Raw genomic sequence first — 27,356 nt, forward strand, 5'->3', positions numbered from 1 at the left:
TCTCCCTTCTTCCCAGGCAGTTGAGAGCTTTGTTACTTAAGATTCTAGGTGAGGTTATCAGTGTTATTGCTTAAATAAATACATTTTTAAAAGACATCCCACCTGTGTCTTTTTTTGAGTTCTGCTTCTGGCTGTGTCTTATTTGCCAGGGGTGGGGTGGGGTGGGTAATTCTCTGTGTTGTTTCCACATGTCTTATGACAACTCTTGTCCCAGACTGTCTTTTCAAGGATACCATATACAAAACAGCCTTGGAGAATAGAGATAGTGTCTTTGCAGGGTAGAGGGCAGATTTATTTTCTGGCAAGGATGATAAAGATAATTAATGTCTATCTCTGGAACAGAGGTTGGGCAGGTTTTTTAAGCCTGGGTTTTCTGAGCTCACACTTCCTCAGCTGTGACCTAAACCTGCTGTGTGCAGAGTGTCCACCTGTGCCTGCCCGTGCATCACCCCCCGCACTCCGAGGACTTGGGGCTGCAGGAGAAGCTATGAGCACACGAAGCTCATGCCGCCTCCTGTGCTGTGAGTAATACTGTCCTTGGTCTTTGACCAGGAATCTGCTGCTTCTGCCAGCATCAGTGAAACTGTGGTTGGGTCGTTTGTGAGCCTGCCAGCAGGGCAAATATTTCAACTCCCCCACAATTCTTGACATTATTTTGTCTTGTCATCTCTTTGGGTCACCATTTGACTTGAAGTTGGGGGAAATGATGGTGAGGATGTGATAAGGACAACAAAAGCAAATCAAGTAGCTAACGTGAGTTTAATGCTGCTCCTGCCAGGGTCCTGCTAGCTTCCTGGCTGCCTTTCCTCTTTACTCGCCCCCATCAAAGTGAGCATCAGGCCAGTCGCTGCTGGACACACAGCTACGTTATTTTTGTTAGTAGCTCTACAGTGTAGTGAGCGCTTCTGTGTACCAACCATTTCTCAATCCAAGAATTATCCCTGATCTGAGGGTGAAGAAACTCATCCAGTATCACAGAGCCTTATATAGAGGCAGGATTCCTACCTGTATTTATCTGGTAGCAGAGCTCTTCTTCCTCCCACCACAACCCTGGGCCGCCTCAGGTATGCAAATGAACTTTCAAGGGAAAACATAAACCATTATTAAGTGGTGATGCTGGCCAGTCTGCCTAACCTCCTCTGCTCCAACAGCGGCCACTACCCCACTTTCCGATTTGCTGCCCTATTTTATTTGACCCCTGGTGTTGCCACTCCACCACAGTTCCTCCACCCTCCTCCCGTTAGCGTGTCTTCTTGAATGCAGGGACATACATGTATGGTACTTTTCCACAACTGAGTTGGAAATCTGTGAGGGAGGAAATGGGCTGAGAAGGAATGAGTCATGCACGATCCAGGATGACAATGACAGGAAGTGTAGGCTCAACGGACGCTTGACGGCAAGGAGAAAGTCACCCATGACCTCCGCGGCCCGCCAGCGGGGTTTAACGTGCAGCCGCCAGAAACCTGAGTTGGGAGCTCGCGGCTCCAAGTCTTCTCCGTGGGGGCTCATTTGAGGGATGGCTGCTGTCCAGCCCTGTATTTCCAGGAAATGAGACTTTGATTCCTTGTGGTGTTCACTTCAAAGGAAAGGCATTTGATGATTCTTGAAAGGCCACGGAGCCTGGAAGAACGTTAAGGAAAAAAGCTGAATGAAAAAAGAAAAATCCACAACTCACTTTCATTTTCAGTCCCCTGGCACCAGCCGCTGCGTCTGTCCCGGCTGTGAAATTCCCTGCGGTCTCAGAGCAGGTGGCGGAATATCCGCATTTTCAAGCTTCTCTGTTTTCCTCAATTCACCACCCTCCTCAGCCCGGGGGATGCCGTGGTGTAGGGCAGACTTGAAAACAGAAGTGTGTTCACCCCCACCACCAGTTGTAATACTACGGTATTTTCCCAGCAGACTGTTTATTCATCACTACCTTCGGGATGGTGCCAAACACACTCTAAAATATACCAGGGTTCGGTGACTTACTGTTCGTTTGAACTATCATCAGAGTTGAGTTGGTGAAAATTACATAGTTAAGAAGCCATCTGGAGAGGCAGAGATGCAAAAGACCAGAGACTATAAGATGAATAGAGGGATGGTTCCAAATGTTGGAAAATGTAAAATATTGGTTCGGGGGAGTAGCTGGGTTGATCCAAATCACTGAGGCTAATCAAGAAGGTCCAATGGAGGACAAGAAATTTGAAAATCCTTTTCTTTCTACTTGGATCTTTCTTCTCACTCAGCTGTCTCATCTGCCAGGCCACGGAGCCTGGCTCTTGGAATGGGGAGGAAGTAAAATAAAGAGCAAAGATGAGACCAAAGATGGGGAACAGGCCTGGCCCCGGAGAGGGCACCCAAGGCGGGCTTCTAAAACGAAAGAAGAGGAAATGAAGAATGAGCGCAGTTTAGAATCTGTTTACCAACAGCCTCTGGACCCTTCTACACTCAGTCAAACCAGCCAAGGGTGACAGCCCTGTCAGCCCCGCCAGCCATCCAGAAGCACCAGGTTTGTGTGTACGTGTGTCTGTGTGCGTATGTGCACATGTACACGCTCACATGTGGCAAAAATGCAGAAGTGAGAAATCCCCAGCCCAGAATCCCCAGCCCAGGCAGACTGGGCCTTCAGTATCATTGGATTTTGGCTTATGGAACAAGGTTTATTTCTTGCTTATGTTTTAAATTTGGGTTTTTTGCTTTTGTTTTGGTGTGAAAAATGCGACACAGCTTTCAAAGTCATAATCTCTTAAGACGAGGTGTGGGGTGTCATGAATGTGGGGTCAACTCCAGTATGACTCTGTGTGTCTCTTTCTAATACATGCCTTTCTGCCTGTGTCTCTGGGCCTGGGCACACCTTTCTCTGCTTTTGTCTCTGCCTCACTTCTTCTACACTGTCTCTTTCTATCTATTCGCATCTGTCTCCTCTGTTTTTGCCTCTTTTTCCCACACTTTCTTTTTTTCCCATTCACTTACTCAAAGTTAAATTAAAAGCCAACCACTGTATACTGTCTCTAAGAATTATAAAATTCCTCCTCCCTCCAACTCTGAATCAAGTAGCTTTCTCATGCAGGTACTTCAACTGATCTTTGAAAGTTCAGCGCCCCTGAGGGAAAAAAAAACATTCTTGACCATTTCCCTGACCTGGGATGGAGTTTCCTGAAATGTCCATCATGTCGACGCTATATTCATCTACACAGAATGTTGATACCCTTCAAGGCTAGTAAGAAGTTAAGCTGGTAAAAGGAGAATGCAAGCTCTCAGTGTTTAGAGAGGAATGCAACAATACTTTCTGTAAAAATGGAACATTTAATGAAACTGCCTGATTTTAATCTTCTTGAAACATGGAACACATGGCTCTATAAAGCATGGAGCAGGAACTGAGAAGGTGACGACCTGGTCAAAATTTGAATTTTGTCAAATGCACAAACAAGGCTATTCAACCTTAAAGCAATTCAGACCTGTGACTGAGATGCTCCCTAATTTCTCTCTCAGAGAAGAGACCTCTGAAGGGCTTCAGGCTGCAAATCTCCCAGAATTCTGAACACAATGAAACCCCCAGAGCTGGCCGGTACCCCGATGCAAGCACTCAGCACTGAGTATACATGGGTTGAAGTCCATTAAAGAAAAAATAAGTATGCTAGGAATTATTTTTTCCCCTGGATTATACTATTACACTTTCTAAGAATCTCTGATTGCCCGTAATTACTGGAAGCTCTCATGTTTCACACCAATAATTCCAGTATTAGTGGGAAACTCAGAAGACATGAGGGGAGACTGAATTCATTATTAATGAAAGTACTGCCGCCCTCTAAGGAAACACAGGGCACTTAATGCCCAGCTTACCTCATCTTCCATCAATAAATCCATGCTCTCTAATTGTTTATGGCATCCCTTGGTAGGCTCGCTGGAGAGGATGATGGCCAATTAACAAACACACTTTGGCCTTAATTAAACTGCTTTTCCTGTCTATGATACTACTTCAATGTAAATGGAGATTGTTACTGCTTTATTTTACTCCATAGAATTGAATTCAAATTAATTCTTGTATAGCATTATCCAATTGAAGCTTTTCTTATCTAATGAAATGCATTTCTTTGTATTTTAAATGAGAAGGGGAATTTGCTTAAACGATTAATTTCATTTTTGCCGCCCGCTTCTCCTGCTCCTTCTTAACTCATGGTCTATGGGGGTATTCATTTGCTAGGGCCGCTGTATGACTGGGGTGGCTGAAACCACAGAAATTTATTTTTGCAAAGTTCTGGAGGCTAGAGGTTTGAGATCAAAGTGTTGGCAGGACTGGTTTCTTCTAAGACCGCTCTCCTTGGCTTATTGATGGCCATCCTCCCCCTGAGTCTTCACATCACCTTACCTCTGTACACGTCTGTGTCCAAATTTCCCCTCCTCACGAGGGAGGACGCCTGTCAGACTGGGTTAGGGCCCAGCCTAGTGGACTCATGTTAGCGTAATCACCTCTTCAATGGCCATGTCTCCAGATTCAGTCACGTTCTGAGGTACTAGGGGTTAGGACTTCAAAATACAGAATTTAAAGGTACATAATTCAGCCCTGACAGTGAAGGAGAGGTGACATTTCCAAGGAAAGGCAGGAGAGTGTACGGTTAAGGATGCCACCTACGGAGCCAGACTGTCTGGATTCCGATCTCAGCTTTCCCACTTGCCACTTGTGTGATTCAGGCAAGTCACTTATGTTCCCTGCCCTTTAGTTCCTCCATCTGTAAAATGGGTTAATAATGATGCCTACCTCAGGGGGCTTTTATGAAGATTAAATAAGTGCTTTGTACATAGAAATCCCTCTGTAAGTGTTTGCTGTAACTATTTCAAGATTTCTCCTTCAAATGCTCACCGAGTGTATGTGCATTTTCCTCAGAGGAGAAATGAAGGCCGTGTCAAGATACCATCAAAAGTGTGAAGAACGTCTTGAGCCCCACAGTGTGGTGAATTGAGACGATTATTTTTAAATTTTCTCTTACATTCACAAATTTATACTCAAAATACATAATGACTCTTGTGTGAGGGCAGGCAATGGATTTGGGCCATCAGTGGCAGATTTCGGTCAAGATTATACCCAGTCTTATATCTTCTCCCCCATCCAAACCAAAATCTGGTTTCAATTGTGTGGCTTATTCTACCTGAGCAAGCCTGGTCCAAGATCAAGGTCTCTGGAGTCAGATGCCTTCATTTTCACAATGAAACCTTAATTCTGGACCAATGTCCTTCTTTACTGCTATACACTGGAAGCTAAGTATTTCCAGAGAAAAACCTCTGACCACATGGGTGAATTCAACTAAAGTATGTTTTCCAGCTTCTCCTGGGCCCTCTGCACTACTGAATCTTTTCCTTATCATCACCTGTTCCCTCAGGGAGCTAGTCCCGACTCTTACCTCTGCATTCAAGTCTTACACTAGAAGCACACCTCTCTATGTTTAACTTTTTTAGATTCCACATGTAAGTGATACACAGTGTTTGTCTTTCCCTTAGCACAATATGCTCAAGTAAATACAATGAAATATTACAGGATATTCTGCCATTTGCTCCAGAAAACCACTTTGCCAAGGGGAATCCTTGCTGGGAATCTTCGCCTGGCCCTACAATTCATATTTTTTTGAGAAGAAGGAGACAGGAGCGAAAGGATAGGAGAAAAGAACTAACGTGTGTTGTGTCTGTGACGTGCCAGGCCCTGCTCAGGCACCTGAGATACAGCCCTACTGGTGGCACAATCCTCACTAGATTGTAATGTGCAAGAGTGGGTACCAACCATGTCCGTCTTATCATTTATCATATCCCCAGTGCCTAGCATAGTGCCTGGTACACAGTATGTCCTTGATAATTGTCCAACACCTTGTTGGTGTTCAATAGTCTTACAAAGGAGATACTGTGCCATTTTGCTGATGTTTAGATTAAGTACTTCTTTCTGGCAGTCACAAAGCTAGTGAGGAGCAGCTGTGTGTGGCACCCAACTCCATGTTCCTTCCATCATCACACCTGCATGGATGCTAAAATATGGATTGCTGATATGCAGGCTACTCGGAGGAGTGACATCAGCACCATGGTAGCATAAGATGTCACTCATTTTTGTCTCCCTTCAACACCTAAGATTTGGCATCTCTCCATGAACAAAAGTGCCTCTGGGAGCTATGGGATCCTGCACCATATGCCAAGGGACTCAGAGGCGTCTCACCCGCCTGTGCATCAGGTAACTGGCAGACAGATCCTAGTGTGGGCTGCGGAGCCAGCAGGAGCCTGTGAACCAGCTCCAGACCCTCTGGGCCGCAGTCTGAGGGCACCTGGAAAACGCTGACTGGGGCGCATACCCACAGAAGAGAGAGCCTTTGTAGAAGTCTAGGTTTCTAGAGAAGGTACAGTACTTTGTTGGAGCAAAAGAATTCAAAAGTACAAGTTCGGATGCATTGGAGTGGGTAAAAGGAACTTTGCCAGCATCGCTTCTCCCCTGCAAGGCAGCCCAGCTTAGAGAAAGAGGAGGCCAAGGATCCTTCCCATGGGGGACAGGGAGAGTGGGGAGTGAGTGTCCAGCTATCCTCACTCTGCAGGATGCTGCCAGAGAAGCCCATGTTTCTAGAGCAGCGCCCAGAGTATTGCAGCAAGAACCCCATGATTAGGGGGATAAAGAGGCAGATATGAGTATCAGAGGGCATTAAAGGGGCCCGGTTCCTGCTGGCTGTGTTCTAGACTCCAGCAGGAAGCCTGCTCATGAACTGCCAGGGAAACCCCACCAGAGGATCCCCTCCAACACCCCGGGTGCCAAACTCACATCTGCTGTAAAACTCCTACAAGAAAACAGTGAGTAAGCTTCTTGACATAGGCCTTGGCAATAATTGTTTTGGATCTGACACCTAAAGCAAAAGCAACAACAGCAAAAATAAACAAATGGGATTATATCAAACTAAAGAGCTTCTGCATAGCAAAAGAAAACGTCAACAAAATGAAAAGGCAACGTACCGAATGGGAGAATATAATTGCAAATCATACATCTGATAAGTGATTAATATCCAAAATATGTAAAGAATTCATACAACTCAATAGTAAAAAAACAAACAAAGCCAAACAATTTGATTTTAAAATGGAGAAGCTGAATAAACATTTTTCCAAAGAAGACATACAAATGGCCAACAAGTACATGAAAAGGTGCTCAATATCACTAATCATCAGGAAAGTGCAAATCAAAACCACGATGAGCTGTCACTTTACACCTGTTAGAATGGCTATTATCAAAAAAAAAAAAAAAACCCAAGAGATAAGTATTGATAAGGATTCAGAGAAAAGGGAACACTTGTGCACGGTTGGCGAGAATGTACATTGCTGCAGTCCCTAGGGAAAACAGTTTGGAGGTTCTTCAAAAAACTAAAAATAGAACTACCATATGATCCAGCAATTCCATTTCTGGGTATATACCCAAAGGCATGAACACAGCATCTGCACCACCATGTTCACTGCGATGTTATTCACAGTAGCTAAGATAGGAAACAACGTAAGCATTTATCAATGGAGGAATAAAGAAGGTGTACACACACACAATGGAACATTACACATCCACGAGAAAGGATGTCCTGTCATCTGCAATAATGTGGAGGAACCTCAAGGGCATTGTGATAAATGAAATTAGCTAGATGGAGGAAGGCAAATACTGTAATGATATCACTTATATGCGGAATCTAAGAAAGCTGAACCCAAAAAACAAAGAGTAGAAAGGTGGTTGGTTACCAGGGGCTGGGGAGTGGAGGAAATGGGGAGATGCTGATAAAAGGCTACAAACTTAGAAAAGGAATAAGTTCTAGAGATCTAATGCACAGCACAGTGATTATAGTTAATCATACTGTATTATATACTTGAAAATTGCTGAGACTAGATCTTAATTGTTCTTACTACAAAAAAGAAATAATTATGTGACATGATGGAGGCACCGGCTAGCATGATGGTGGTTGTCATACACTACATAAATGTATCAAATCAACACACTATACACCTTAAACTTACCCTATGTTATACGCCAACTATACCCCAATAACAAAAGAATAATGCAGGTTATTGCTGTGGGAGAGTCTGGGAATTTTAAGCTTCTGATTAACAAAAATCAATCTGAGATTGGATTGGAATCTGACTGCCTGTCCTCCACCTCTCAAAGGAATCACATTCTTAAATGTATATTCTTTTAGAGTGTACGCTTCTGTAAAATGGACTCTGACCTCATGGCTCAGAGGGTTTCCAAGCCCTGTTGCAGCCCAGCTTCTCAGGTACAGATTTTCAAAGTCTTCAGAAGATGGCCCATGTTCTATATGCTGGAATGGGGCGCCCCCTGAGGCACCCCAGCCCGTTCTGGCCCCATCCTAAGCTGGCCTGTGTGTCTGGCCAAGTGCCCAAGGAGACCGATTTTGGAAGAAATGTTTTCATGAGAGTTGTACGCAGGGGAGTCTCCATTCTGGCCTTTCTCGTTCGTCTGTCGGAGATCCTTCACGCCCCCTGGTGGTGTGAGCAGCAGAAAGAACGGGCTGCCTAGATTGCCTTTCCAGGCTGCCCTAGGCTTGTCAGAACCATCTTTGTTCAAGGCAAGTGAGCGCAGGAAACAAACAAAAGCCCCTTCCAGATAGTTATCTACTCCCCAGCAACGGAAACTTTTTAACAAGTCAAAGTTCACCGTAAAAAAAAGTATTAGCGCACATTTGATGGAAAATAAAAAGGGACATTTGGCAGGGCCGCACCTCGCTGTCCTCCAGGGCAGCCTTCTCAGTGTGCTCGGTGTGGACGGCACCCGGAGCCGAGCAGATGTGAGGGCCCTGCCTGGCATGGCCGAGCACAGCCACCCTGCAGTGCTGCTATGTTTTCTTAGGTGCTGAACCAGGGCTGGGGCGTGCCGGAGTCTTTGGATACAGAGCAGCTGCCAGGTGTGCTTGTAGTGGAAAGGGTCCTGACTTCTACTCAGCACTGTGGCCCTGGCTTAGTGTCCATAGGAGAGGGCTGCCCACACTGTTCTTCCTGACAGCACATGAAGACTGAAAGGGAGATGAGCAGAGACCCTTGTGACTTTGGCCTTGCCCTGCACCATCACATTTCTTCTGGGAGCTGTCATGATATCGTTGATGGGGCACTGGCTTTGGAAACAAATAGCTGCCCCTCCAGAAGCCATCTGTTAGCTGTGTGACCTTGAAAAATTAACATAGCCCCTCTGATCACGTTTCCATCTGCAAACAGGGTTAATGATACAACTTGATCATGAAGAGGCTGAGGGCAGAGGTGCCAATAAAAAGTCAGAATTCTTTGACCAGCTTCAGGACCTGAATGAATTTCAGACTCGGAGCCTTTGGACTGAAGGAAAGGCCAGGTCCTCTGGAAGAAGTAACCCGCAACATCGAGGCAAGCCTGTAAGACCGTGATTACCCCTGTCCATCTACAAAGGGACCAGCAGACATTGGCTTGGGTAACTATACCCTGGGGAAAGGAAATAGCCCAATATTTTGAGAATTGTTGGATACAAGGTCAGAGCTGACAATGATATCCAGCCTGATACAAAACGTGGTCCCCCGGTAGAGTGAATGTGTATGGGGGCCAGGCAATAGAGGGACACCTGGCCTGGCTCCACTTCACAGAGGGAGGGTCTAGTTGGTCAGGGACCAACCCAGTGGTTATGTCCCTGGTCCCTGAGTGTGTAACTGAAATAGATAATACTTGGAAGTTGCCAAACACCCACACATCCACACTGGTTCTTTGGCTTGTGAATAAAAAGTGGGGAAGGACAAGTGGGAGTCTCTGAAGCTGCCCCTACACTCCTCCTCTGAGGAAGACAATGAATCACAAACATCCCGGGGCAAAGAGCAGAAACTAGTGCCACCCTTAGAGACCTACAGGAAGCAGAGTGCTGATGCCCATCAGTTTCCACTGAAGTCGTTGGTCTAGTCCCTACAGAAATTAGATCCTGGAAGATGTCAGCAGAGTATCTCAAGCTCCATCAACTTGCAGTGCCAACTGCAGCTGCCAGATGTGGTACAAGCCACAACACAGCGGCTGGTCTGGAAGCAGCAGATGCTGCTCAGGGTCTCTCTCCTCTGCTGTCCATGCTAGATTCCCCTCACCCTTGGTTAGCCCTTGTGACAGACAATAAACTAAAGGAATAAATGCCACAGTATGTTATATGATGAGAATGCTATGGAAAAATTAAGGGGAGGAATGCCTGCAATTCTGAGCAGGTTACAGGGTAGGCTTCACTGAGGTGACATTTGAGCAACACCTTGAAGGAGGTGAGGAGTGATCATCTTCCGAGCAAGAGCATTCCACAGATAGAACAGCAAGTGACAAGGCCCTGGGGCTGCTTCATGTCTGGAAAACTACAGGAACTAGCAAGGTTAGTGTCTGATGTTAAAAAGGTAGCATGTGGCCAAATATGCAGGGCCTTAGAGATCATTATTATAAGGACTTTGGCTTTTACCTAGGATGAGATGGGAGCTGCTAGAGGGCTTTGAGGTAAGAAGGAATATTATTTGACAGGTTTACTCTGATTACTGTGCTGAGAATAGCCTGTAGGGAGGCAAAGCGAGAGAGAATGGTGGTTGAACTGACATAACATTGGCAAATGTGATGAGAAGGGTGCAGGTTCTGGATATATTTTAAGGAGAGATTCCATAGGATTTGCCAACAGATGGGGTGCCAGGTACAAGAGAAAGTAAATTGTCAAGCGTGACTCAAGTTTTTGGCCAAAGCGACTGGAAGGATGGAGTCTCTAATTTACCAAGATGGATAAATCTGGGAAAGGAAGAGTTTAATGGGGACAAGATCAGGAGTACTATTTGAAATATGCTGAGGTGGAGATGTCCTTTAGAGAGCCACGGGACTAGGTGTTGGATATAGGAGTCTGGACTTCAGGAAAGGAATCATCAGCCAACTGATAGCCTTGGGGAGCCCTGAGTTTCAATGAGAAAACAGGGAATGGGATGGGGATAGAAAAGGGCCCTGGGTCCCTTGAACATTGAAGATCCAGGAGAGGAGGACAAATGAGGTAAGGAGCAGAAAAGCTGAAGAAGAGGTGAGTAAGGAAAACCACATGCGTGTGATGTCCTGAAGGCCAAGTGACAAAGAGTTCCAGGCAGGGGAGAGTGGTCAGTGATGCCAGATCAAGGCAGATAACTGCTGGTTAGTGATCATTCTGCTCTAGAACCTGATTTGCCTGATTCCCAATCTCACTGTGCTGCTAGTCTCCTTTAGGTATCAGTAGACGCTGAGAAAGTCAGATCTGAAATATTAAGCAATCTTTCAACACTGGTTTATTGGTTTATTATGGAAGTCCTAAATTAAACCAAGTTTGTCCCCACATGAAGGTGTGCCTGATACAAATGCTTGCTTTCTGGTGGTTCGATTCAGCCAAAGCTTAAGGCTCCAACCGAACATGAAGAAAGAAGAGTGGCCTAAAAACTCCTTACACTCACAAGATAACCCACTCACACCCTCCTCCTACCTAGTGAGATCAGGCCCAGGCCATGTATCCTATTTCCCTTCTTGGCCTCTAACTCATATTGGAGTAGTTTATATAAACACAGCAACAATTTAGTTGAGCCTAATTTAACTTTCCTGTCAAGTTCACCTTTATGGATACGACCTTTAGATGCATTTTAAGCCTTTAAGAGGGGAGACGGTGGAACTGATGTAAGAACAACAGAAGAGCGGGTCACAGGGGTGTTACCACACCTTCCTGTGTGTGTCCTCTGAGTGCTGTGAGGGGGATGCATGTGGGTAATGTCTCCCCGTATACCTGGCGTGGGGGCTTCGCCACTTGCAGATGGGACCTAGACAGCAAAACACCTATTGGAGAGAGCACCAAGGTGAGCCAGGAGCCTTCTTTTACCTTTCTTGAATGCTTACATTCAACATTATGGACATTGCTATTCTGTACATTATGTATATTCTATAAACTATGGAAAATGTGATTCTGAACACTGAGCAATATGCACTGGCCTAGCCTTCCACATTTTGAGCTCCTTAGACTTGAAACTAGGGTATCTGGTAAGCTGCATCTGAAGGGTTAAGCTGGCTCCAGGCAGTCCCTAGACGCTCAGGGTAGGGGGGTTCTGGCCGCCCAAATGTTGGGGGTTGGCTCAAAGTGAGCTCTAGGGATCCTCCTTGTGGCTGACCTAAGATTTTCTCTAGAACTGGTCTTCCAGTCATTCTACCAGCTAGGCAGGTTTAGCACATAGGGAAGGCATGGAAAACAAAAGCAATACACTCATATAGAATATGTAGGTTTGTTAGAATTAAAGCCTATCAATCAAGAATGGATCTCTATTATTCAAGTTTTAGTACACCTTCAGAAGTTTAAAGTTTGGTTGAATTAAGTCAAACAGTTAAAGATATCAGAACAATACACTTGCTCTGTCTGTATTTCTAAGAAACATTAAAAATTATAATAACAAAATCTCTATTATAAATTTTAGAATACCACATATACACTGAAAAGTGTATCTTTAACAATGTCAGAAAACTCAATTCTTTTATATATAGTTATAATAGAATTAAGACTCTGGTTTGATCCTCTCACAACGAAAATTAGGTATAGCTTTTACTGTGTTTAAATAATTTTACACTATTAAAATGTTTTCAAGGAGTCCACTGGCCTGAAAAATACATATATATCCTGACACGCTGATTCAAAATTAAAGGTTATTTTTACACTTTCCTTTATTGACTAGAAATATGACTTAGAGACTGTACACATTTCCCCCCAGACATCTGTTTTCCTTGGTACACACATTAAATAGCACATAAGAAAAAGTCTTGGTTGTCGTGAAATCACACAGTATAAAAACACAGGACACAGCAGGATAAAATGTAACCTTAGGACATTAAATATTTTCGGCTCTTAAACTACAAAGGGACCCCGCAGGAGGGGTAGTACTGACTTCCCCGAGCGTCCCTGAAACCCTGAGTTCGGCCTTTAATACCACTGGCCTCTAAAGGAAATAAAGTGCCTTAGGGTTCACTGATTCTACGACTTGAGGCAGGAAAACAAGTAAAAAGGGTCTGGAACATGCTGTTGTTTTCAGATATCATGAATGCTTTTAGGAAAGTCAGAGTCCTTAAAGGACATTGGTGTCAACATGAAGAGACTTCCTATTGACGAAGTTGTGAGAATCTGAGCATCAAATCCAAGCAAAGAGGTAATCATAACACAAAACTAAGCTGCGATAGAAGTTTAATTTTTGTAGTAAGTAGGGGAGCATTCATATTGAGTGTTTTATTTCTTCTAAATATTATGTTTATAATATTTACATATGTAGTTATTTCTCTCTGGGTAAGCACTGAAGAATAAACACATGGAACTTGTAACTTGATTACATGATTCTGGCAGAAGGTACTAAAAAAATAGGGTGGATTTATTAGCACAAATAATAGGATGTATAGTGAGTACAGATAAGAAGCAGGTAGAAGATGGCATAGATGGTCATGCACAATAACTAAGGAAGACAATTTAACTCTATTTTATTTATTCAGTTTCATTTTTTAAAAAAATTGAAGTATAGTCAACATTGTATTTTAAAAGATGAGTTACTCAGTGTCCTAAAGAGACAACTACTTTAGACTAAATGCTCTAGAATCGAGATTGAAACGCAAAATGACAGCTCTAGAATGCAACCATGTTAAACTGATAGAACAAAATACCCTGAATGGCAAACCAGTAGGTTAGGTACTATCCATGCCAAGCTTAATGCATCATTACTGCAAAAGATACCATGTTTTAAAGACAAAGATTTATAAGAAAGGGACATAAAAGTTTACCATAAAAAAAAAAAGACAGCTCAACACTGTGGCTCAGGTTTGAATTACCCTAGTCTACACAATCAGACCATGTCTAGACCAAGAATCAACAGGTCAATAACCCCTATCGTTTCCTTTGCCTTTAGTTCTAGCAAAAATGCTAAAAACCTAGGTAAGTACTAATACTGAAAGATTAGGAATATATCACATTAAGAATCACACTACACTGGGAAATTACTAAGTAAGTACAGAAATAATGAAGAAATTGCCTAAACCATAGTCTTGCTGTTTTAGGATAAATTTAAGTGATTGTGCAGTAATAACTTGTATAATCAATGCTTGTGTATGTCTTTTATCAGCTGTTTAAAGTGTCTGAAGATTTCAAAACACTCATCCACTCTAAATTTGTACTCATAGTTTAAAAATTTTCAGAAAACTTAAGTTAATTTTGAAATTAATTTTTAAATGCTCAAGAAAAATTGGGGTTCCTAAATTTTTTTCTTTATGAATTTAATAAAGTGGTCATTAAACAAAGTAATATAATTTTGTGTATCCATCATGTCCAAAAGTCCTTCAGACAATGAAAGAATCTCTATTTCCCAAATTCATACTTCAGAAGAGAAAGTGTATAATTATGAAACCCTAACAACGCTTGCTAGAATCTAAGAGAAGTGATTCTAAAAGCACTTAAGAAGGACAAAGCTTGAGTTGTCTCTTCCTACCAAACACAGTCATTGCTTGGTTTTAAAGACAAATGAATTATAACTTAGTAGGCATCACGTTTCCATATGAACCAGTTGGGTAAATGCCGTGATATATGACTCAGACAACCGCACACACTCTTCTTCCAACCACAAGATTTAAACTGTGTTGAAGGTGAGTCCCCAGGACATAAACAAGAATCTGAAGCACAAACTGTTGGCTTGAGAAAGAAAGGAAAACTCAAAAGGTCAAGATCTCAAGAAAGCTACTACTTGGCCAGTTGCCAGATCTTTAAGACTATCATAGAACTGTGATAATGCCTCTCAAAGAAAAAACAGCATTAGTCACATTTAATCTGAAACATGAGAATAAACACAAAAAATTTAGGAAATCATATGATTTTGGCAAATCACAATATTTACCACACTCAGCACATCTTGGGTGAAAGAAAAAAACAAAAAGGAAAAAATAGAAAACGAATTCCTCTGACCTGTTAGCTTTATGAGCACTAACCTTCCCGGCATTTGTTCCTGAGTGAATGAAAGAACCCATCTCAGGAAGACTCACCCCTAAAAAATAAAAACTAACATCTTTGGGAATATAAGTACTTTGTTTGCAAAATCAAGCACAATTATCAATTAATTCAACTCAAGCGCTGCTATCACACGAGTCTACACTGATTGCACAACTTTTCAAGTCATGAAGATAAACCTGAGTCTATAAAACCTGACAGGGAGCTGGTGTTCAGAGTGGCACTCAGCATGGCTAACAGTTCTGTACATATATAAACGCCACACTGACGACCTGAAGGTGACTGGGTTGAGTGGAGGAGCATGAAATTTGACCAGAAAGCTTTTCATGATTATGGCTTTTTTCTCATTTCTTCATCCCAGTCAAAATCTAATGGTTCATCATCGAGTTCTGGTAAAGTGAAGAGAGATTTTTTGGAAAGACTCAATCTCTCAGTGGATCCCTCCAGCTGAAAAGTTTTCCTCTTCCTGCCAAGCGCTGTAGCTGTGGTCACAGGGGGAGAGCTGTGGCTTCCTCCCTCACCTGGGTTCTTACTTTCAGAAGGAGGGGATTTTGATTTGGATTCAGAGGGAGAAGTAAAGGAGAAGTTTGCCAGTCTGGCTAACGTGCAAGCATGAACCTTGCTGCTTTTATTACTGCATGAACCCTCTTCCTTTCTGTCTCTTTCACAAGTAAGAGGGAAAGGCCCAGTGTTGTTCCCAAGCTCTAGCTCAGGCTGAATAGCTCCCTCTGCAGGGGCATGTGCCTTCTTCTCTCTTGGTCCTTTCTCTGGTGGCTTCGGTGACACCTCCTTTGTCTTACCCTGCAGCTGAGCCAAGCTTCTGATTCCTGAGGCAGAGGCCAGCTTTTCTGGACCCTTCCCAGGCAGAGCTGCTTCCCCTCTTGCTCTAGGTTGGGGAATTTCAGGACTTTGAGCTGCGATTTTACTTGTGCCAGGAGACACGGGGCTGCGGTCTTCAGGAGAATGGATCAGTTTTGACTTCCGTTTGAAAGTAAATTTTGACAGTTTAGCCACAGGAGGAAGGGGACTCTCAGCACTTTCAAGTTCAGGGTCTTCCGCATGAGCATGGAGCTTCTGTCTCTTTCTTTTGGGAGTCTGCAGCTCTCTCTCTGGGCCATGTACAGGGGGAGGCTGAGGATGGGAAGGGCTGGTGGGCTGCAACGGCGGCCCAGAGGGATTCCTGCACAATTCCTGAGCCCTCTCCTTGCGCAGCTTGTGTAGTTTCCTGGGGACACGATGAGTCAGTACTGAATCTAGTTCATCGGCAGATGTTGCTTCAGAAACTGCTGCATTTTTTGCCTTTTCACCCTCAACGCTCTCTGGCCTCAATGGAGCCTCTGTCTCTTCTGGTGCTGGAAGAGCTCCAGTTTCCAATTTGTGACTTTGGCCTGGCTCCCTGTTTCCTTTACTCTGAGATGTGTTATTGGAGATTTTCAAAGCCATTTTCCCCCCACTGGTTTTGGGACTAGGAAACACAGGAATGGTGTTTTTAGGCTCAATGGGACAAGCTGCTATGGAGTCAAACCAGTCCAAACTGTCATCTTGGTTATTTTTGTGCTCAGCTGAATGTCTTCTACCTGCTAGTCTATCAGACCCCAAATGGGATGCGGGATTGAGAAGCAGGCTTCCCCCAGGACTGCCTCCAGCAGGGGATGGACGTGTGCTCCAATTCCTTTCCTGCTGAGTTGATGTCCTGAACTTTAATTCTTCCCCTGGATCACCTCCGAGGGACCCTGGAGTCATCTCTGCTTCCATTGCCTGGGGCTGGGATGGATACATACTCTGATTCTGTAACCTGCAGCAGATAAGGAAAACGTGTATTGCTTTAATCTTTTCATCTCTTTATTCTCTGAGATGCTATCTAAAGGTTTAAGTCCAACATAATTCCAGGCTAATACCAAACACAGGAGGAAAGTATCCTTTTTCATCAGGATAGAATTCAAGTGCTCCAATAATCATTCTAATTTAACCTAAAACTGTAGTAAAATAAAGAAAGTGGAGTAATAGTTTTGTCCACATTTTCAGATCTCTCTGAAAGTCCATTTCATTCATTTAAGATTGTTTGAAGGTCAGTGTAAAATGCTTAGTTTTCTCTCATGTTAAATGTTCAACTACAAGACAGATGAGTCACTATGTGCACAGCAGTGGATTGCCGATCAAGAGAAGTGGCTCGAGCTGTTTAGCAGCCAGTCTGCAGATCAGATCTAAACTGAAAGACCAGAGATTACGACCTCTTCACATCTCTTAACTAACTTAGGTACTGAAATTTAGTGCATCTAAAAAGTCACCTTCCTCAAGAGTGAAGAGACTGATTCCTCAGTGCCCGTGGCCCCTCTGGCTCTCCAGCAGTCATGGCAGACCTCCCCCAGGCAGCTGTGACCTCTTTCCTGCCAAGCCCAGCCACACTTCCGCATGTGTTCTGGGCAGCCACTCTCCATCAATCTGATACAGAAACCTACTGACCCGCCCAGAATGATGGAGCTCATCTGTGATAGTCATTTTAAATCTTGGGCAAGTTAGAAACTGAAATATTGGCCAGAGGACCAATTTCTAACAGGGATTATAGCTTCTCAAAAAGAGGTCCTTTAAAAATCCCTTCATAACAACTTAGAAATGCCTTTTCAGTCTCAGGGGCAATGACCCTGCTTCTATGCCCTAAATCTGAAAAGGAACTACACCAAAAAGCAGACGAGTAAATTATTCTAAAAATCAGGTGTAATCATAATAGAAGGAATAGAAGAAAACATATAAAAATTAAATGAATTTTAAATTTAAACATATTTAAATACATTAAAATGTTAATGATGCCCCTCTCTGGGAAATAAGATTATGTGTGATTTTTTCTTATTAATTTATTACTGTTACTTTCAAAATACTCTATAAAGACTGTGTATTATTGCTTACAATCGGGGTAAAAAACACTAAAAAATTGCTTTTAAAATATTGAGTTATAGTCACTCATACTAGACTTGGGAACATCAATACAGGAAAATCTGGGTTCATGGTAGTCACAGCCAAACTGGAGGAAAAAAAAAACAACAAAAAACAAACCCAACACCAAAGCTTTCAAAATTACTACTATCTAGGGCACTTTCAGCATCAAATTGAGGTCATACTCATAATTGCTAAAGCACTGTAACTTAAAGAATTAATGGGAATTTTAAAGGGTAGAATAATTTAGCCCTACTATTTTAGTCTGATTCTGATTTGGGGGATTGATTTCTCCAGTACGGAAAAGGTCTGCGTTTCACTAGGCCTCCTGAAAGACAGCATCTTCACACTCTTCTGAGGTGGGCGAGAACTGCCACCATTTGAGTCTGACTGTCATCAGCAAAGCATTTTCCCAAAGAAAAGTGAAGAAAATACAGTTTTCTTATTAACATGTGATCTCCTTAAGGAATAGAAAACTCTTCCAAAGAGAGTAAACCTGTGTGCCCCAGGGGGTTTTCCCACTTGCGAGGATTAGCTTCAGAGTGTGACTTGGAGGTAATTCACTTTCCTTTGTGGGGCACCTGGTTTTGTTGCTTTGAGGTTCAGCTCCGGGAACATGCCCTTGCATTTCAAAGAAGTACCAGAAGAAAAGAACATTTTAAGGCAGAATCCTATCTTTTAGATCACCACTTACTCTTCTTTCATTATTCTTCTTTCCCTCTAGAGGGTCATTCTGAGTTGAGTAAGCCCAGCTGCTACTTCTCCATCACACAACACTGAGGCGGAGCCTCTCATTCCTTCCCTTTCCGAATCCGGTGTATGCCAGCTTCAGGTAGTCAAAATGACCAGTTTCTGGTCACTCAAAACAAGCATTCTCTCCAAAAGCAAAGCCAAGCCCAGGACAGGCCTGACTGAGAAGGATCAGCTACATCAAACCATAAAGGAACCAAAGCAAGAGCTTTGATCTTTAACACCATGCTCTGGATCATGAGAAAGCCAGGAGACCAACTGAAAGAAATGGGGGCTGACTTTAGACCAAGTACCAGTTTATTGCAAGCCGGCACCCGGGTATGAGCAGGACAAAGCCAGTTCCCACACTTCCCAGTAGGCTGTGCTGAGGTTTTATAAATAGAAAGAGAACACTGCTGAATGAAGGGAGTGAGCGAATATGAGAGAAATGCCAGGAAAAGAATTCTCAAAGGTTTTACTTAAACAGCCAATAATCCCAACATGATCCCCAAATTCTCTGGTGGAGCTGCTCTGCTCCCACATGCCCTCCATTCACCAGCCCCCAGCTTTGAGATCAACCAACACGGGCAACCAGGTTCAGGTCAGTTATTAACCCACTCACACTGGAAGATGCCCAATGGACACACTTGCCATTCCTCACTCCTGTTTCACAGGCACAGACTCAAAGTCTAGCTTTTTAGAAGCCCGCGTATTAAGGGAGCATGCAAATGGTAAAGTTCAGGCAAAAATTCTTTAGCTAACACATGGGACACATTTCTTCTCACGTGTCCACATTTTTTAACAAGTCACTCGAAAGGGGAGTTATGAAACATTGCTTTTGTCATCCCCAAGTTGTTACCCTGTAGGATGAAAAACAGATTTCCCTCTTTTAACATAAAATACATCATTCCCACTGGGGAGTTTTTTTTAGTCTGACTGTTAAATATGTAAATTTTAAAAAGCCATGGGTTTGGGCATACAGGGAAGGAAAATCATGACGCTAAGGCGGCCCCTCCCAGGTGCGATGCAGTACCAGTTACCTCTACTCCCGCAGCTTTCCCCGCAGGCCAGCAAGGCTAGCCTGAAGGCAGTCTGGGCCGTGGTCTTCCCCCTGCGTTTCTTTCCCCAAGGTTATGTAAAGACTAATGATCAAATATTTATTATGCTTGGAAGAAAGCTTTAAAAACAATAAGAACAGAATTAAAATATTAATAAGCACTAAGATTCCTTATGTAAATGCCCTTGCCCACGTCCTCTCCTGGTGAGGAAAAGTCATACAGCCTTGTGTCCGGGTCACAAAACCACTCTAGTCCTAGAGTCCAATTTCCTCTTGCTTAACAGCAGTCCCAGCCACCTCTCTGAACAGCACTGCTCTACTTCTTATACTGAGCCAAAGAAGGAGCAGAGGAAGAAGTGGGGGTAGTGAACAGGATTAAAGCCCATTCACCAAGGTTTCTTGATTCTACGGAAACTGTGCTGTGTCTTGGGTATGAACTGTAGGCAACCTACCTGGGTGCTTCTCTATACTCAGGACCCAGTGGTATAAATTTACTATACTGTAAAATCATAGATAGTAGATAGTTTACTATACATAGTAAAGGACCAGTCAGTGTTCTCCATGAGGCTCACCGAACCAGCAAGCCAAGGAAATGAAGCTGTGGAAGGTAGTCTCCAAAGATGGCAGCCATCAAGTCCCTCACTCCTTGTAAGTCTACGCCACTTCTCCCAACACAAGGTTCTGTCCATTTCCCTTTACCTTGCATGTGGGCTCACCCTGTGACTTGCTCTGATCTACAAAAGGTGGCAAAAGTGATGCTCTGGCCCAGCCCATAAGAGGCCTGGCAACTCCCACTTTTGCTCTTTGGAGCCCTAAGCTACCATGTCAGAATTCTTACTACCTTACAGGAGAGAGAGCCCAGCCAGCCCCCAGCCACTTAAGCCACCCCAGCTAAGGCACCACATGTGACGGAAGCCATCTGGGATGTTCCAGTCCCACTTGAGCTCCCAGCTAAATGCAGGTGTACAAGTGACCCCAGCTGGCACTGTGGAATGAAGGCAAGCCATCCCTACTGAGTACTCTTGAATTTCTGACTCCTAGAAAACTATGTGGTGTTCTTTTTTTTTTTAAGCACTGAGCTTTGAGGTAGCTGATTACACAGCACTAGATAACTGAAATCCCCTACAGATAGCGCAGATTTTCCACTTACTGTATACTTCCTTCGTTTCACTAAAAGCCAAACAAGCACTTTCCATTCTATGCCTTTCGTGGCTTTCCTTTCTCACCTTTCAAGTCTTCTTAGCTCTTCACTCAGGAGGCTGTGCAGCTCCAGCTTTTCCAGAATAAGTTCACACTGCCTCTGGTACTGCTCCAGAGGGTTTTCAGGGAAGGAAGTATGGAGTGCATTCACACCTCCTAGCAGTGCACCACCCTGATGGGGGAGAAAATGGAAAGTACCAGGGAGAGTCAGCAGGCCAGCCTGCACAGAGGAAGCACACGCTAGGCACCACTGATCCCAGATGGCTAAGACCAGCCCTCTACACCTCTTCTGTGGGTATCAGAATCACCTGGGAGCCTTTCTCAAATTTCAGTAGTCCTCTACCCCGATCCTGGTGGCATGCACTGCTCTGGGAAGCCCCACTGTCTCCAGTGGGACCATGAGCACCTCTCAGGTATGTTCAGGAGAAAAAGGATTGAGACCCACTACTTTACGCCAGTGGGTAAAGCAATGCTACTGATGTAGAGACTGTTTCCATGACAATTTTCCCCCTTCTCTTAAATGGTTTCCTTTGGATATATTTCCAGGGATTATTAGATCTAGAATATGGTCATTTTTATGACTCCAGGTATGCTATAAGTTGTCTTTTTTAAAACAATGCTTATAATTAGGGTTCAAATATTAGGTACAAAATATTCTTACCTGCATAGAGGACTCCATTACTGACACCACTGTAATAGCATCTTCCAGAGTCACTGTGTCACGAAACATCAGGCGAGCATGAGCTAATGAGGTGCATTTGAAATTATGGAAATAGGAATTATTTTATATTAATATTTGAGGTGACAAATGTAATACTCTCCCTGATACCCTCATTCCAAAACTGTATTTTATGAATGAGCTACTAATAACAAATAAATTTTACTAGAGTAAGGACAAAAGTTTAAGTTCAACTAGCTTTAAGGCTGTTTCTCTAATAATGAGCCGAATACTTCTGCACAGCCCATGGCAATTCTGTGAATTTACATGAAAAAGCACTCTCTGCTCCACCAAAGAAAGGGGCTATAGAAGCATACATTTAATATTTAGCACCTTTAAACCCTTACTTTCTAATCTATGATAAAATATACAAAATTAGAACTAAAATTCTTTTCTCATCTCTGGCACACCTCTTTATCTGTGAACTTTTTAAAACTACCAAACTCGCAAGCCTGAATCTTGGGTATTTCTTGCCTTATTGTTAGTTATAAATCCTTGAAAAAGTGAAGTGCATTTGTTTTGTAGAACTTTTTACTAAGTATATATTGCGCCATCATATGATATAGTCAGTTCATGTGAAATTTTTTTTTTTAGAATTATTTAAATAAGGGCTAAATGTAAAAGCTGGTATTAGGGGGAAAAAAGTCTGGAGATGCCTATTAGCTACATGTATGCATGTAAGTCCATGCCTTAGGGATGGGATGGAGCCTGGCATGAATTCAGCATTGTTATGTTAATAATGGGCAGTGAGTGGCAATTAGTGAGAAATAACCAGAGATGCTATATAGGAAACCGTTCCCAACAAGGGAGTACCCCGCCCCAAAGCTAATAGAAGCCATCGGGAAACAGAACACCCAGAAGTAAGACTTTCTGAATGAATGATGTCTTGAGTTATAGGAAGTTCTGAGATGTCACAAAGATTACTTCCTTAACAATGCTCCATTCCACTCAACTCTATAATCTGCCCCCGAAGAGTGGAGGTTTCAGCTCCAAGTTTTTACTTTTTAAGCAACTGTGAGCAAGCACCTCGGAGATTATCCTTACTCATCTCTGAATTCATGGTGCCAAGCCCCGTGCTTTGCACACATCGGGTACCCAATAAAAGTATTATCTGTTGAATGAAATAAACCTTCTGCTAATCGTATCAAGCTTTCCAACAGGCGGATAGTTGTCCGGGCAGCGTTCCGGGAATCGCTCTGCCTTTGCATCTGGTAGTACCGGAGGAGAACTTGATTCCCCACGTCAGACAGTGTGGGCTGTAAATTCCTAATGAGGCAGAAGTAGGTTTTCATCTTTTCCATGCTCCAAAGCTTCTCTGATTTGCTTGGATAACCTACATATATCAGGTGTGAGGTCAGTGATTTCTAAGAATAGGCAAACATCCCATATTAAGGGCTTTGATAAAGCTCTTGTACTCACCTTTTAAGAAGATAACCGTCAGGTTTCGTGGCCACTGAAATCTAGACCTGACTCTGCGTAGCACGTAGTTCTACAACAAACAGTCTCGGGCTCTAAGCTTAATAAAGGTACGCTTCCTACAGGCGCTCAAATTATTCAGAATAACACTGTTCTGCCATATACAGTAACAAGTAGTATTTGGCAAATCTAATTTTTTAAAGAAAGCCCCACATTTAGAACTCTGTTTCATAAATTCAGTCCCATTTTCATTGTGTGTAAGAGGTGAACTATGTGGTGATTGTATATCATAAGGCTGACACCTTTCATCACAAAGGACATATTTTCCACTATAATCTCATGAACAGCAGGCAGAGAAAGGCCCTTTTCCTTCCGCTCACTGTTCTGGGCTCACTGACTCCTCTCACCACTTTCTGTCTAAGCATCTCTCTACTGCCTGTTAGGTATGCTACTTTGGGTATTTATTTAATTACTTCAAGGAGAATTTTATTTGTTAGGTCTCTGTCTATCTGAGTGATTTGTTTGTCCCCACGTACCTTTGTTTTCTAAGATAAAGGAGGAAATTATACGATCCCAGTCTTCATTCCTGGTATCAAGCAAGACCAGGACCAGGTCGAATCGACTTAAGAGCGGGCTGCCAAGGGCGATGTTCACCGACACGGACTCGTGGGGGTCGTACTGGCCTTTGGGGTTAGTTGCTGCCAGGATGGTGGTCCTTGTGTTCAGCTTGCACACGAGGCTACCGAGAGAGAGGGTGCAATTCACTCACCGTGGAGATTCAAATAAAAAGCAAGATTAAACCTGTTAATAGAAAGGGGCTGCTCTCGCACCTTGACAATCTAGAGACATACACGTGAAAGAGACTGTGGAATGATACAAGGGGGTATCAGCAACGCCAAGTTCAGATGAAGGACATTTGCACTGGTCTATTCTAAAAGAGAAATAAATGTTCCATAAACACTTCTTATGCCTCGACTACGAGCAGACCCCTTTGCTAAGTGGTGCTACGAGGAATACAAACCAAACACAGACACTGCCTGCAATCCACTAGCTACAATGGTTAAGACAAGGCAGAATACAGTCAGTTCTAGAAGCATAAAGTTCCCAGCGGAAATAAAGATGGCGTGTATTCATCTATGCAGATGGAAGAGACACTCAGAGACATACTACGAACTAATTCTTGAACTGGGCTCTTCATGACATCTGGACTCTTTCTGTGTGTTCATTTATTTTCTTTCGGTTTTTCTGAAAGTGAAAGAAATGGGCTGAAGAGAAAGGGACGAAGGGAGCAAGGGAAGGAGGGAGGAATAGCAGAAGAAACCAGGAAAAATTAAGGCTGATAAGCATAGTGTTTCTGAGGAACAACCACGATGGGAAGGAAGGCTGAAGAGGTCTGGGCGTGGAGGGCAGGTTAGACCGGGAAGGATCGTGGACGGGACACACGGAAGAGCCAAGGGTAATGGTCCAGGAAGAGGTACATAAACCCTAAACAGAGCAGTGGCAGGGTAGGTGTGGAGATGGCATTACTTAGATATCGTTTTTAAACTTACTAAAGGTGGGCACATTCATTGACAACACATGGAGAATTCTTTCTCTGTGAATTTGCATGCTCTCTAGTCGAGGACCGTTTTCAGTTATAGTAGCATGTCTGCCTCTCTGCAGTCACAGCCCTGTGACATCAGCAAACATGTGCTCCATTTGTTAGTCCCTGATCTATTTCCAGTCGGCTCTAACAATGACCTCATGCCCCAAGACTGAAAAAGTTTGAGAATCTTTATTTGTGGTAAATGGCACAAGAAGACATAGAAGAGAAAAACAAGGCACTTTCACTGAAAACTAAATCTTCTTTTTAAGAAATTACTGACAGGGAAAAATTCTGGACAGAGTCCACATCATATCATTTATGTGCCAAAATGGCTTTGCAAAGGCAGTTGTCTAGAACTCAGAATCTAGTTTGCTGTGCAATCAACATAATAAATGGTTCCTAACTAATCCCACAAAAAAGCACAGTTAATCCACATTGAAGTGAGGCTGTTTGCATTTATCATAAAAAAAGAAATATTGCTACAACATTGGCAATGAAACTAAATACAACTGAATATGAATTAATTTCTTAAAATTATTTTCTGAGAGGTAAAATTGATTGCTCTTCCTCTCTCTGATCAAGAGATATTTACAAGCCATTTCCTGTGTGCAAAGGACAGTACTGAGAATTGGTAAGGGTATACAGCTGGTCCCCACCTTCGATCAGTTTACAACAGAACTGCTGGAGGATGGGGAGGCTTAACACAGAGCCTGCCAGACAGGACGTGCACAATGGATGCTGGCGGCAGAATCAGCATCAGTACCAGAAAGAGAAACTTCTGCAGAGACACCTGGACATCTGTAACACATATACTCTTAAAGTCATCCATGGTGTGAGAGGGAAAATGAACAAGCAGACACAGAAAGAAGGCGGTGAGTTATTCCTGAGGTGCGTGGGAAAAAAATGAAGAGTTAGTTTAAGGAAGGGGCCAAGGAAGACTTATAGGTGAAGAAGAAAGGCCTCCTGAGTGGCAGTGAGTGGAAATGTGACAGGAGGAGGGCTGGGCGGGGCAGAGGAGACTCTGTGGGATGGTAAGTCAGGCAGCTGCCAGCAGCAAAGAGGAGGATGGGAACAGTGCCAGGAGGGCAGAGCGGCCTCTGGTCACTTAAAGGAGGAGAAGGCAGTATACAAGCCTGGTGGTTGCAGACCTGTGATACGAACATGACTGCAGTACAAACTGAATAAAGATACACACAAGCTAATCCTAAGTGCTCTGTGCACAGTAGTGCTTCACTGAACACCGCTGAGTGAGGAACTCACGGAGTGGTGCAGTGAGGGTCACTTTTCCAATCCCATACGAGCTCTACCCGCCTCAATAACAGGAAGATAACTACCGTATTCCCAACACCAAGCACTGTGCTAGGCTTTCTGTGTGCAAATCACCCCGAATCTCCACCACCACCTGAAAGAAATAAGGAAACTACAAGTTCAGAGACAGCAATCACTTCCCCAAGGCTACTCGGAAAGCAGCGGAGCTGCGACTCCTTCACCTCCAGGCTGCCGCCCCGGTGGTGGAACATTTTCATCACTTCCTGTGCTCTTGAAGATTCTGCCTGATGTTTCAGGTATTCATTTCTTTGCCTTATTTTTTTCCTACTTAAATTGATCCCCCTTGAGGGCCTAGGACTTATTGTCATAATACTCACACTGTCTGTCACATATTAAATGCTCAATAAACATGTACTAAATAAATGATAAACAAAAAAACTCTACTTAGTTTAGTATTTCTAAAATTCAGAGTCATTTTATACTCCTAGACTCCATCAGTCATAAAATAATCATGCGAATTAATGTTTTCCCTGCATTAACTTCAAGGAGTGAAAACATTCCAGTTTCTGAAAAGCTACTCTTCCATTTTTAATCTACACGTTTAAATTTCCCTATAAACATGGGAGTTAATTTTTCTCAACATTGTAAAGTTAGCTTACATAAATTATTTTCACTATTGACAGGCCCTCCAGAAAGTGTGCTTGTTCCTGTGATGGCCTCCCATTACTCTCACTGCGTCTCTACAGGTGATCCCCACCTTCTCTCATGGCTTTCATCACTACCTGTCTGCTGGCACTTCTGAATTTAGTGCTAGCCTGTGGCAGTGGCTGCTCTGCATTCACCAAACCTTGTTTTCCTTTCTCCCTGAGGACAGAGCAAGATTAAATCTCCCTGGCCTCCTTTACAGTTAAGCAGAGCTGTGATAACAAGTCTCACCAATGGAATGGAGGGGGTAGAAGAAGAGATGCTACTTCCAGATCAGGCTCCTAAAAGCCTTCCTGGGTGACCCGCCCCGTTTTCTTTCTCTCTCTTCGCCGAAATAGGTGAGGCTAAGGCCCTGGCGTCAGAGAGCCACCTGAGTGATTGTGTGGAGCAGAGGGCCACACCCTCCACCCACAGCAGACTGTGACATGAATAGGAAAAACTTCCTCTGGCAAAACATTGCAGGAAAGAGATGAGCACAGGAGAGAAGTGTCCAGTTTTCAAGGAGTAAAGAAAGAGAATGGACAGCTCAGAAATTTGAATCTTTGAAGGGCTGGAAAAAACAATTGCCTCTAGCCCTCAGAGAGTAAGGGGAAAGACTGAAACAGGCTTTGAACCAAAAAGGCCCAGTAAATTTTCTCAGTTGAAGAAAGTGACCCAGGTTAAAGGGGTGAAGCCTTCAGCTTTAGGTGACCTTAAGGGAGCCATCATTAAGTTGAATAAAAGAGGAATGGAGGCCACACTCATTTTCATAGCACACTAT

General features: G+C 43.4%; 1 protein-coding gene across 2 annotated transcripts in view; it reads right to left on the reverse strand.

Annotated features, from left to right (window-relative positions):
• Positions 1-270: 270 nt before the first annotated feature.
• Positions 271-27,356, reverse strand: part of MCM9 (minichromosome maintenance 9 homologous recombination repair factor) — an 89,889-nt gene continuing 62,803 nt past the window's right edge. Inside the window, exons 9-13 of one of the 2 annotated variants that reach the window (XM_032484782.1) lie at positions 23,574-23,776; positions 22,751-22,954; positions 21,565-21,647; positions 20,930-21,075; positions 271-1,620 (exon numbers count right to left, since the gene is read on the reverse strand). In XM_032484782.1, coding sequence (XP_032340673.1) covers positions 1,506-1,620; positions 20,930-21,075; positions 21,565-21,647; positions 22,751-22,954; positions 23,574-23,776 — 751 coding nt within the window. In that variant the 3' untranslated portion in view covers positions 271-1,505. Of the gene's footprint in view, positions 1,621-12,657; positions 16,782-20,929; positions 21,076-21,564; positions 21,648-22,750; positions 22,955-23,573; positions 23,777-27,356 lie in introns of those variants that run through there. The other variant, XM_032484780.1, reaches the window with a different exon arrangement.

The sequence above is a fragment of the Camelus ferus genome, chromosome 8 (genome assembly GCF_009834535.1).
Source record: "Camelus ferus isolate YT-003-E chromosome 8, BCGSAC_Cfer_1.0, whole genome shotgun sequence".
In the NCBI taxonomy this organism is placed as follows: Eukaryota; Metazoa; Chordata; class Mammalia; order Artiodactyla; family Camelidae; genus Camelus; species Camelus ferus.